Raw genomic sequence first — 13,210 nt, 5'->3', positions numbered from 1 at the left:
GCATATGCAACCATATCTGCATGCATTTGTCTTGTTCGAGACTTGGGAGCAGCCTCTCCATAAATGGGGGTAAGGCTAGCCGACATTCACCTCTTCCAGACCCTGCGTAAAGCGGGAGCCTTGTGCACTGGGTACGACATTTTTGATCAAGTACTGTTTGATTTTATGTAAGGGAGTTTTAATGGAAAATGTTTCACACAACAAAATTTTCAATGAAAAACACATTAATGATTTTTTTAATAAATTTTTTGAAGAAATAATTGTCGGTTTTATGAAGAAACAATTGTTCACTTAATTGTAATATTGTCACTGCGCCTAAATTTTAACTTATTTACAGTACTGTCACCCCCTTTTGTCATTTTAATCAAACAAAATTCATTAAGTGTTTTTGGATAGATAAAAAAAAATTTGAGATCCTTTTCATTAGCTTTTCTTTATGTAAATGATATTAAAAGAAAAGGAATTATTCGAAAAGAAAAAGAGTTGTTCGAACCTTATGCATCTTTGTCTATAACTCCTTACACTGTAAATAAGAATTAGGACCAAAGTTGTCCTTCTGCAAATTCATGCTTAAGACAATGAATGAGGCTTTCCTACTGTAATACTTTAATATAATTCCATTTAGCAAACAAGTGAAATTGGAAACTTTTTGACCCAATTTACTGATCAGCTCCACGTCAATACAAATTTGAGAGTATAGGTTTCCTCTTATTTTGTTTTTTCGTTTTTTTACTGATACATTCAATGTTGGAATTTATTAGGTTTATTTAGGAAATTAATTAGAGATTTGATTTGATCTTGTAGTAGGGTATTTTTGGCATTTGTGTATTAGGGTTTCTTAGGTTTATTGCTCTATAAATAGAGCTTGGAATTTAGTTTGAAATCAAGTTAGCCACAATGTAGTCTCTTAGGGTTTTATAGCCGTCTTGTCATTCTCGTTTGTTTAATAATATTCTTATTATTTGTTAATCTTGTTCGTTGCACACTTTGATATTCAACTTGGTATCAGAGCAGGTTTGATTCTTCGGAATTTAATCTGTTATAGATGGGTATCAATTTGTTCATCCGTTTGTCCGCTGCGTATCAGTTTGTCATGAAGTTGGTTCAAAAGTTCGCAATTGGCATGGAAATCTTGCACTGGCACTGGCATGGAAATCTTGCACTGGCACTGGCATTGGAATCTTGCATTGGCATTGGCACTGGCACTGGCACTGGCACTGGCATTGGAATCTTGCACTTGCACCGGTGAAATTCCATATTGAAATTGGCATCGGAAATTAGCATAATGAAGTCTTGCAACCGCATCTGCTTGTTGGCAACCTCATGACGTGTACCGCCATGAGTTTGACGGGGGGTGTTGGAATTTATTAGGTTTATTTAGGAAATTAATTAGAGATTTGATTTGATCTTGTAGTAGGGTATTTTTGGCATTTGTGTATTAGGGTTTCTTAAAGTTTATTGCTCTATAAATAGAGCTTGGAATTTAGTTTGAAATCAAGTTAGCCACAATGTAGTCTCTTAGGGTTTTATAGCCGTCTTGTCATTCTCGTTTGTTTAATAATATTCTTATTATTTGTTAATCTTGTTCGTTGCGCACTTTGATATTCAACTTTCAACCCCCTATATCTTCACATTATGTAGTCTCCTATATCAACCCCCGTACATTTTTGCATGTCCTCTCCTAGTATTTGACCCGGTTTGAAATGGTATTTTATTCTTTTAATATTAACAAACATGTGAAATTAAAATTGAAGATCTCTGCCAAAACTAAAAAGATAAGTGTTATGACTGACTCCAGCCCTTGAACCCATATTCAAATATTTGGGTCAACTAGAAGACAGAATTTAGCTTTGTAAACAGTGAACATCACCCAACCCTCCAAACCTAAGTTTCGGAACTTAAAATGTATTAATTGTTTTAGAGAAATTTTGAGTTATATTATCTTAATTTAGTTTTAAGAATGTATTTGTAGACATCGAAATTTCGGTAAATAAATGTTGACCGATAAATCAAAGTTTCAACGCTCATGTATTACATAAATTTTACACGTAGCGTATGTCTAAACAAAAAATCAAAATAAGTTGGAAAAGTCATCAAACATGACACATGTCAACACCTGGCAGAAACGACTTATTTCATCTGGAATATTATATTCAAAATTAGGCCTTGGAAATTTCTATAAATAGAAAGCTAATTCATTCATTAGAAGGAACCAAAATCATTACGCAAAATTCTTGAAGCTCTGAAACTCCGAAGCTCTCAAGCATCCAGGTTCCCGAAGAATCAAGAAAACTCTCTTCGTTCTTCGTTCATCGTTCATCCCAAGATCAAGCCTCAACGGCCCTTTGGATCAACAATCATCCACCAATTCAAGATCAAGCCCCGACGGCCCTTGAAGAAAGTGTTCTTCGTTCTTCGTTCATCGTTCATCCCAAGATCAAGCCTCAACGGCCCTTCGGATCAACAATCATCCACCAATTCAAGATCAAGCTCCGACGACCCTTGAAGAAAGTGTTATTCGTTCTTCGTTCATCGTTCATCCTAAGATCAAGCCTCAACGGCCCTTTGGATCAACAATCATCCACCAATTCAAGATCAAGCCCCAACGGCCCTTGAAGAAAGTGTTCTTCATTCTTCGTTCATCGTTCATCCTAAGATCAAGCCTCAACGGCCCTTTGGATCAACAATCATCCACCAATTCAAGATCAAGCCCCGACGGCCCTTGAAGAAAGTGTTCTTCGTTCTTCATTCATCGTTCTTCCAAAATCAAGCCCCGACGGCCCTTGGATCAACAAGCCACTGTTTCTTCAAGATCAAGCCCAAAAGCCCTTGAAGATCCGTTCATCATTGTTCTTCAAGATCAAGCTCAAAAGCCCTTGAAGATCCGCTTATCACCGTTATTCAAGATCAAGCCTCAACGGCCCTTGAAGAAACACCCATCCTCAAGATCAAGCCCCAATGGCTCCTTGAAGATCCGCTCAAATCCACTTTCAAAGATCAAGCCCATGGCCCTTAAAGAACGTTCATCCAAGATCAAGCTTCGACGGCCCTTGGATCAATCACACATCAACAAATCAACACCTTACGGAGATCGAATCAGATGATCAAAATAGAGAAAGATTGTAACCCAAAATCATCAAAATACAAATATTTGTTTGTGCACGTCGTTCTTGTCTCTTTCGTTTCAGGAATTTTCCGTGTTCACAGTATTAACCTAAAAAAATTTTAATTCCGACAATTTCCAAAACAGAACAAACTACACCAATCAACCACTAACCGACCAAACTTCAATACATAATACCAAATATGCATATTATTTTGACCATTGAATTTAAATCTCAGCACTAGATCGTTTTTACCGTTGGATTTGACAAAAACAAATATGGATTGTTCGATCAATTTCAAAGGATCGACCAAAAAAGGGAGTTTGATTTGGACCATTGAAATTTTTTAGGTATGAGTCTTAGTTTTAGGTGGCAAATTTTGCGTTTAAACCCAAATATTTGAGTTTGGGTCCAAGGGCTGGAGTTGTCTAATAGATCAAAAGCTAAATCTTTGAAAAATAGATCTGTGGGACCATAATTTTCACCTCTCCAGAACATAACATGTCCACATCTTAGCCCTAATACAATGGCGTCAAAGGAAAGGGAAAAATGAGAAGGAAACTGCTGAGAGTAGAGAGAAGGAAAAGTAGAAAGGAAATGTAGAAAAGGAAGGGGTGGGAATGAGAGAAAATTCCGGAGAATAGAGAAAAGAAGAAGGGAAAAGAATAGAGCAAATTTCGGAGAAAAGAGAAAAAGGAGAAGGGAAAAGAAGAAAAGGAGAGGGAAAAGAAGAAAAGGAGGGGGAAAAGAAGAGGGAAGCTTCGAATAGTAGAGGAAAAGAGGGAAATGGAAAAGAAAAGGAAAGTCACCTCCATCATTGTGTCTACTAACTGTTTCGCATTTTTTTACAAATGGGAGTGAGAGACTGAAAAAAAGATGAAAAAGAAATAAAAAACACATGGTCAAACATTTAGAAAATATACAAATATGCCAAAAGAGCAAATTGCTCCCAATTTCTCTTGTTTCTTACATTCTATATATACTAAAATCCAAACATTTGGTTACTGTTCTAGGGCAATGTGCGGACCAAAATGCCCCTCAAGTTAGTCTTTAGCAGTTACTCTTTGTCTTTTTTGTACAGTAAAATTCCGAAATTGCCCTTTCTATTCACCCATTCCTGATCATCCTTTGTCCTCCCGGGTTGCATGTCTACGATCGTTGAGTTGTGGCACAAAGAAAGATAAAATAATTAATTAAAAAACTGATAAAAAATTATTTAAAAATATGACTTAAATCAGGCCACATGGTTTGTGGTGCACAACACAATAAAAAATTATAAAAACATTGAATGCATAGACAAAATAATTATTAAAAATTGTGAGAAACCCATCTGTCCCCATTCCTTTGCCTTTTGATTATTTTATTTTTTTTATTTTGCTCGGCTTTTGTCTTCCACGCCAAGTCTCATGCAGTAGGTGACACGGATTTGTCAGAACACAATAAAATATTATAAAAACATTTGAATGCAGAGTCTCCTGCAAACTGTGGGTACAAAGAAAGATAAAATAATAAAAAAAACACTAACAAATATTTTAAAAAATGAGTTAATCCAATTTTGTGGCACATAACACAATAAAAAATTTTGAATGCATGGACAACAAATATTAAAAATTGTGAGAAGCCCTACTGTCTTCCACCTTGCCTTTGGTTATTTTATTTTTGGCTAAATCGGATTAATGGTCCCTGTGGTGACATGGTGTTCGGAAGATAGTCCCTATGCTACAAAAATTAGGATTTAAACCCTTGTGGTGGAGATTGTTAGCAAATTTAACCCAAACTGACATTTCTGTCAAATGTCAATTAGATGTAGGGATAAAATTGTAAAAACGCAGCATCGAAAGTCAGAAGAGTCGCCTGGGATCACGAACAGATGAAGATCGCGTTTCACCAACTCAAATCTCAAATCCCAGTCGGTCTCCTCCAAGTATCCATCCATCTAATTTATCTAATTTTCTCAAATTTCTCGCACCTATTTCTGTATTTAATGGATACTTGGTGAAATGGGTGTCAGACCCGATAACCTGGAAACGGTATCCGGGGATTTCGAGCTGGTTTTTCCAGAATTCCAGAGAGATGGTTTTTTGTTGGAGTTTTCTGGTTGGTTTTTAGAGAGAGAGAGATGAGAGAGATGAGAGAGAGAAGGGAAGGTGCTCTTCTGGAAAATTCTTATGTTTTTGGCTTTCTAACTTACTATGCTTTTGGGCTTTGAACACTCTGACTTGGGTTTGGGAATTTGGGTTTGTGTGTGCGTGTGACTTTTCTAACTTCTTGAGAGAGATGGAAGAGGAGCAGAGAGAACCAAAATTTGCAGTCTTCGTGGGACTACAGTTTGGTGAGAGACAAGATGTTGGAGGCTGAAGAAGTCTTTGCATCTCTCACAATTCCATTAATGAAGCTTGTAGGTCTCCAGACGCCGGAGATGGCGACGGAGGGCCGGTTCTCCACCATCGTCATCCAAACAGACCAATTCTTCGCATTAGGTTTCAATTTCAAAACAATTCAATTGAAATTTCTAAAAAAATTATGAATTAATAAAAGTTAGAATTGAGATTATTTGCAAAATTTATCGTCGGATTGGAATGGCCACGGGGGTTCATTATTCATTTGAAAATGTTGGTGGAGATACAGATTAGAGAGAGAATGGAGATGAAGAGAGAACGTGAACAGAAGGAATCGTGGTTGGACAAAATTACATATTTATCCCTTGATTTAACGGACATTGGATGGAAATGTTACTTTTGGGTTAAATTTGCTAACATTCTTCACCACAGGGGTTTAAATCCTAATTTTTTTACCACATGGGCTATTGTCCGAACATCCTATCACCACGGGGATCATTAATCCAATTTGGCCTTTATTTTTTGGTTTTGCTCTGCTTTTTGTCTTTCACATGTTGATCATCGGGGGACTTTCTGCTGAGAGGGCTTCTCCCTTTTTCTTTCATTTTTATCTATTTCTTTCCTCAATTTTTCCTTTTGTTTTTCTGCTTCTTTCTTTGGCGTTTTAGCAAATGGAGCTTCGTCTTTTTTTCGTTTGTGTGTCGTCATTGTTATTATGGGTGCATTATTTGGTGTATTTTCAGGAAACGGTACTTAACTTTTTAAACCCATGTATATCTGATGGGAAGACAAAAAAATATTTAAAAAATGTGATTAAAACCGGTTCACATGATTTGTGGCACAATAAACAATAAAAATTTATACCCATCCACGTGTCAGTCATCGCCACAAGGTAGTATCTCTACTTTTGTTCTTCTTTCTTCCGTTTTCTTTTCAAATTTTCTTTGTTGTTTATCTCTACTATATTAATGTTGCATGATCATTCAAATCAATGAATCTGACGAAATTTAAGAAGTTGATCCAAGAGAATGTGATGAGGTTCTGATCAAGTTATTAAAAAAAAATCACCTCCTACTCAGGCAAACCACACAAGAGCACTGGAAACAATGATTAGGTTAGTATGCTTTCAAGTTGTTTTATCTTTTCCACCATCACCATTTAAATGTGATTCTAAATCCTATCTAAATATGTTTTGTTCTATTCCTCTTTTGTTCATGTTGCTTTATCAATGACAACAAGGGCTGAAGACACCTTTCTTTCACTACTCTGATCAAGAATGTTTACCGTGTTTTGTTTATCTATATTAAATCATGTTTAACATGTTTAAAAACCTGTACATATTTTTTTTTGCCCAAAACTCAACAATATTGTTTGCATCCCCATACAAATGCATCTCCTCTTTTTTTGTATGCAAAAGCTGGAACACAAAGTATATTAGATGGGGTTATTAGAAGAAATTCAGTTATTATAATGTTTTTTGTATCTTTGTACCACGAATTTCTATTTTTTGTAACTGAATGTAATCCTCCTGGTCCAGAAATACATAGAGCTGCTACAATATAATGGATGACTATAATTTGTATCTTTTTATTATCTAAATTTAACCTTTTTCCAAATTCATTGTTATTATCGTTGTTCCTATTTTGTAACAGAAAGTTTTTCATTTTTAACATCTCATCTAACTTCAAACCCGCGGCAACGCGCGGGTATCAAGCACTAGTTGTAAATTATATTTCATGTAATGAGAAACCAGTATTGCTACTCCGAGGACATTGTCACAATTTGTCAAACCTCGTAAATTTGTGTTTTATATACATTTCTTGCCAGTTTATATATTTAGTATATATGTACAAAATATGTTCCAACAAGATCCTTAACGTGTAGCTCAAACAGTAACAAAAGAAAAATTCCAGAGAAAAGAGAAAAGAAGAAGGGAAAAGAAGAGAGGAAATTTCGGAGAATAGAGAAAAAGGGAAAGGGAAAAGAAGAAAAGGAGAAAGGGAAAAGAAGGGGGAAGCTTCGAAGAGTAGAGGAAAAGAGAGAAAAAGAAAAGAAAAGGAAAGGAAAGTCACCTCATCTTTATGTCTACTAACTGTTTCCCATTTTCTTACAAATGGGAGTGAGAGACCAAAAAAGAAGAAAAAGTTAAAAAAACACACATGGCCAAACATTCAAAAAATATACAAATACACCAAAGAGCAAATTGCTCTCAATTTCCCTTGTTTCTTACTTTGTAAATTATATTTCATGTAATGAGAAACCAGTATTGCTACTTTAAGGACGTTGACACAATTTGTCGAACCTCGTAAATATTGTGTCTTATATACATTTCTCGCCACTTTATATATTTCGTATATATGTGCAACATATGTTCCAACTAGATCCTTAACGTATAGCTCAAACAGTAACAGAAGAAAAATATTTACAAAATCTACTTGTCCGCAATTTTTTTTCATGCTTCGCTCTCTGTTTTAATCTAAAAACTTGGACCTAACACTGGGACCCCAAGATTTGAATTATGGACCAACCATTACCGCAAGTGTTCTCTTTTGGTCCAGCCTATAACTATACAAAAAACATATAACTGCACAACAATTGGATCAACCACCTCAAGTTCAACCATACATGTACCCAGATTCAGGTTATTCCCAACTTACCTTATGAAAGTAACTAAACATTACTGTCACATTATTATGCGGTTCTATTTTAATTTTTGTCTTATAACCGCATCATCTTTAGGACAATTGGTAACACTAGTTGGTGGAATGACGATCGGTAGAAATGACTTCAACATTTCAAGGACGAGAAATAGGTATGAAGCACCTATCAAAACGTGCCGTATTTTATCACAAAAAAATCCGAGTGCAATTAAAAGTGCATTTTATCACAAAAAAAGTGAGCGACGACCAATATAAATTATAATTTATAAAATCACATATAAAACAAGAAGTGCTCTTTCCTTTTTCTTTTCATCTTTGCCACTAGTGGCCGACCATGACTTAAAAGAAATGCTTTTTGGGTCAATACATGTGAACAATCCATTTTATAATTGTTTGTAAATTTCCTGGAAGTAGATGGGAATGATCCATAAGACAAAAAAAAAAAAAAAGATAGGAATGACCCAATTAAATACTTACCCTGCACACAGACATTTGTAATGCAGCTAGCAAAGAGCTGTTTGTCCATCGATCCACATCAATGGCTCTTGTGAGAACATCTGAAGGAACCTCTTCTGATTCCAAAACTTTTCGGGGTTATCGCCACGACGTGTTCTTGAGCTTCAGAGGCGACACTCGCAAGACTTTTACCGACCACCTCTACACAGCCTTGAACAACGCAGGATTTAACACCTTCCGAGACGACGATGAACTTGAGAGAGGAGAAGATATAAAGCCAGGACTGGAGAAAGCGATCTGGCTGTCACGAACTTCTGTTGTCGTGTTTTCGAAAGATTACGCGTCTTCCAGATGGTGCCTTGATGAGCTTGTGTTGATCCTTGAACGCAAGAGGACTACCTCGGATCATATAGTTTTACCAGTCTTCTACCATGTCGATCCGTCCGACATGAGGAAGCAGACGGGAAGTATTGGAAAAGCATTTGCTAGACACCAGAAAACTCAGTCGCCGGAAAAGGTGAAGGGATGGAGGGAGGCAGTTGCAGAGGTTGCAGATCTAGCAGGCATGGTCTTACAAAATCAAGCTGATGGGTAACTTTCATTTTCTCCATTTCTCCTCTTTCTTCAGTTAATTTGATTATATGATCCGCTGGGACCTTGATTTTTATATTTTTTTATTCAACCTCAGTAAATAATAATCCTAATTTCGGTCAACTGAAAGAAATCACACTTGACTCAACTTAAGGATTAGTCATTTTCCATGTTAGTCTACTGGTTTGCAGTTGCTTAAATTTTTCATTCATCCAATACTTCTGTGAGACATAGCATGTTTGATTTATTTTTTATTTTGTTTGTAAATTCTTAGGTATGAGTCAAAGTTTATCGAAAAAATTGTTAAAGTGGTTGGAGACAAGTTAAGTCGCACACCATTGAGTGTTGAACCAAAATTGATTGGAATCGAATCTCAAGTCAAAGACATCAATTTGTGGTTACAAGATGGATCAACCGATGTCGGTATACTGGTTGTGTATGGCATGTCTGGAATAGGGAAGACAACCATTGCAAAACATGTTTACAATTCAAACTTTAGAAGCTTTGAAGGAAGTAGTTTCATTGAAAATATCAGAGAAACAGCAGATCGACCAAATGGCTTAGTTCAAATACAAAAGCAACTTCTTTTTGATATTTTGAACGGCAGAGAAGTGAAAATACATGGTGTTAGTGAGGGACTAATAAAGATTGAAAGAGCCATAAGCTCTAGAAGAGTGCTTCTTGTTCTTGATGATGTGGACCATATGGACCAATTAGATGCAGTACTAAAGATGAAAGATCGATTTTATCCGGGAAGTAAGATAATTATAACAACTAGGCATGAAAGGTTGCTAAAGGCACATCAAGTTACGAAGGTGCACAAAGTTGGAACTTTGTATTACAATGAGTCATTAGAGCTTTTCAGTTGGCATGCTTTTCGCCAGGACCATTCCCCTAGAGGTTACATGGAATATTCAGAAAAGGTTGTACACTACTGCAACGGACTTCCATTAGCTCTAAAAGTTTTGGGCTCTTCTTTATTAGGGGAAAGTATAGATGTATGGGGAAGTGCATTGGAGAAGCTAAAAGTTATCCCTAATGGTGAAATCATAAAAAAACTAAGAATAAGCTATGACAGTTTACAAGATGACCATGACCGGAAATTATTCCTCCACATAGCTTGTTTTCTAATAGGAAGGAATAAAAGCTACATTGTTAGAATACTCGATGGATGTGATTTCTATACAATCGTTGGGATTCAAAATCTGCTTGATAGATGCTTGGTGACAATTGATGGATGCAACAAAGTGCAAATGCATGACTTGATCCGTGACATGGGAAGAGAAATTGTTCGCCACGAATCAGAAGAGCCTGGAAAACGCAGTAGACTATGCTGCCACAAGGATTCTTTCGAAGTATTGAAGGAAAAGAATGTAAGAAACATGCCTTTTATGTCTATATTGTATTTCTTCTTGTGAAAATTATCCATATTAATGTTTCCTTTTTATCTTTTAGGGTACAGAAAAAATCCAAGGTCTTGTCCTGAATATGCATATGCACCCTGCAAACAGTTCAATAAACACAAATGAGACAGTCTTGGAAACCAATGCATTTGAAAGGATGCGCAATTTACAACTACTGCATCTTGGTCATGTACGACTGGATGGATGTTATGCAGATTTCCCTACAGGATTAAGATGGTTATGTTGGCTTCAATTTCCTTTGGATTCTATACCTATTGATTTTTCTTTGGAGAAAGTGGTATGTCTTGAAGTGCAATATAGCAGCTTGAGACAAGTCCTCAAAGGAACAAAAGTACGCTTATCAATTTCTTTTTCCTTCTTTCTTTAGGTTTTAATTCTTTAACTCCTACACAAATAAATTTTTCTTTGTTTGTTTTTATTTTCCACAGGTTCTTCCATCGTTGAAGATCCTTGATGTGAGCCATTCTCATGGCCTCATTGAAATCATGGACTTCTCACAATGCCCCAGTCTAGAAGAATTGATTCTTGTAGATTGCACAAGCCTGATTGTTGTTCATGAATCCATTGGAAACTTGGAGAGACTCGTGTACTTGAATATGAAGAATTGCAAGAATCTTAGGATGCTTCCGAAGAGCATGTGTATGCTTAAATCACTTGAAACACTCATTTTATCTGGTTGCTCAAGTCTTGATGAGTTTCCATTCGAGATGATGCAGATGATGGAGTCTCTGAAAGTGCTTAAAATCGATGGAATTCCAATACGTGATCATGTATGGCCAGAAACAAGTTCAAGTATCTTGAGTTATTTTCCATGCTCTTTGGTAGAGTTGAATCTCAGTAGGTGCAATCTTTCTGATGATGCATTTCGTGGGGATTTAAGTAGTCTAACCTCAATACAAAGACTATATTTAAATGAGAATCCAATTTGTACTCTGCCAATTTTCATCAAAGGTTTGATGAAGCTCAATCATCTCTCTTTCCAGGGTTGTACGAAGCTCGATTCGCTTGTGGGTTTGCCGAAAGTACACAAAGCGATGGATTTAGAAGTGATGAATTTAAAAGGATGCATATCATTAAAAAAAATAACGTATCAATCCGGGTTCGACGATTATGTCCATTTGTCGGGCAACTGCAATCTAGTTGACTGGGAGTACTGGTACAAGTTAGAGCCTATTGATAGAGTTGATGTGGAAATGATCAAACTTTTGAGCTTGTTCAACTTAGGATCCATGCCATCCATTAGAATGTACCAACCATACGAAAATTCCGATCGATGTGAGGGTAGATGGAGTCCCATCCAGGTGCGCGCCTCTCTCTCTCTCTCTCTCTCTCTCTCTCTCTCTCTCTCTCATAAGTCATATATATTTATAATGGGAAATAAATGACTTAGTAATGTTGTGATGATCATGGAAAATGCACAGGGACTGTATCAATTTGGTATATTTAGCACATTTTTTGTTGGGAATGAGGTTCCAGGCCGGTTCAGCTATAAAAGTACCAAGTCTTCTATATCTTTTATGGTCCCTTTACTCCCTGCTACTCACAGAATCCGAGGCTTGAACATCTTTGCTACCTATGCAACCAAAGAGAATTCTAATAATGACGATTATAGTATGTATTCTCCAATAATGACTAAAGTGAGTAACAAGAGCAAGGGTCTGAAGTGGATCTATGCCCCATTGTTCTATGGAATTCCAGGAGAGGGGGAAGATATGATATGGTTAAGCCATTGGAGGATGGAGAGTGAAACAATTTTACAATGTGGAGATCAAGTGGCTGTTTTGGTAATGGCCGGATTTCCTGAGCGGTTTCGCATAAAGGAGTTTGGTGTTGAGCTTGTGCAAGAGCACCATAATAATATGATGATAAGTACTCATCATAACACCAAATCAGATCCTCATTATCCTTATGTCATCAGTGGAGATTTGTCGATGTGGGAGCATAAACCAGGAATATACGTCCTAGGTTTCTCTAAAGAAAATATTGAAAAAGAAATTGATTTCCGTCTACAGAGAATGCTTAATCGCCTCATCATGGACACTGATGAAGAAGACACAGGTATGCTATTTTTATTGCAATGAATTATACTCCATCCAAACACTTCCAAGCCCATCTGTATTCAATTCAAAAACATAAATTTTATGTTATTTGTATGTTTTTCAGGCAAAGAAGAAGGGCAAAAGGGTGAACCTGATTACACAATAGGAAGGATGAGGACTGCCAGCAACAACTGCAGCCTCGGAGGCTGGAAGGTGCTCCTCACAGCTGCCGGCTTATTTTTCACGCTTGCTCTTGTAGTTCGGTCCTCCATCTCTTAAAAAAAGAAGCGACAGTAGTCCACAAGCCATCCATGAGTTTGTAATTTTACTTGATACTGACATATCTTTGGATTCCCTCCTTGCTTTCAAGATGTTTTCTGCCTACAAAATATCGAAGTTCAAATGTGTTCAACATCATCAAATATTGCATAAATATAGCATAAAATACATCCAACATTATCGATACTTAAGAATTTTTCTTTCCTGCCACTGATTACATAAAATCTCGTACCAGAGAATATAAACAGATGGTTGTATGTATACTAGCAGTAAATAACCGGAAGAAAAAAAATTGATTCTACACATATAACGAAAGGA

General features: G+C 36.5%; 1 protein-coding gene across 1 annotated transcript; it reads left to right on the top strand.

Moving 5' to 3' along the window:
• The first annotated feature begins 8,516 nt into the window (after nucleotides 1-8,516).
• LOC126597523 (disease resistance protein RUN1-like) lies at nucleotides 8,517-13,078 on the top strand. Its single transcript, XM_050264321.1, has 6 exons — nucleotides 8,517-9,150; nucleotides 9,425-10,523; nucleotides 10,606-10,905; nucleotides 11,003-11,875; nucleotides 11,996-12,632; nucleotides 12,738-13,078. The coding sequence occupies exons 1-6, from the start codon at nucleotides 8,642-8,644 to the stop codon at nucleotides 12,890-12,892; spliced, it is 3,573 nt and encodes a 1,190-aa protein (XP_050120278.1). The 5' UTR covers nucleotides 8,517-8,641; the 3' UTR covers nucleotides 12,893-13,078.
• Nucleotides 13,079-13,210: the final 132 nt, after the last annotated feature.

The sequence above is a fragment of the Malus sylvestris genome, chromosome 2, assembly GCF_916048215.2.
Source record: "Malus sylvestris chromosome 2, drMalSylv7.2, whole genome shotgun sequence".
Classification (NCBI taxonomy): Eukaryota; Viridiplantae; Streptophyta; class Magnoliopsida; order Rosales; family Rosaceae; genus Malus; species Malus sylvestris.
The sequence above is the reverse complement of the archived record's forward strand: the minus strand, read 5'-3'. Positions and strand labels throughout refer to the sequence as shown.

Bases quoted from the DNA above. Each gene is read 5' to 3' on its own strand.
- LOC126597523 (XM_050264321.1), top strand. From the start codon at position 8,642: ATGGCTCTTGTGAGAACATCTGAAGGAACCTCTTCTGATTCCAAAACT. The intron at 10,524-10,605 runs GTAAGAAACATG...TTTATCTTTTAG, and splicing joins AAGTATTGAAGGAAAAGAAT to GGTACAGAAAAAATCCAAGG. The intron at 10,906-11,002 runs GTACGCTTATCA...TATTTTCCACAG, and splicing joins AAGTCCTCAAAGGAACAAAA to GTTCTTCCATCGTTGAAGAT.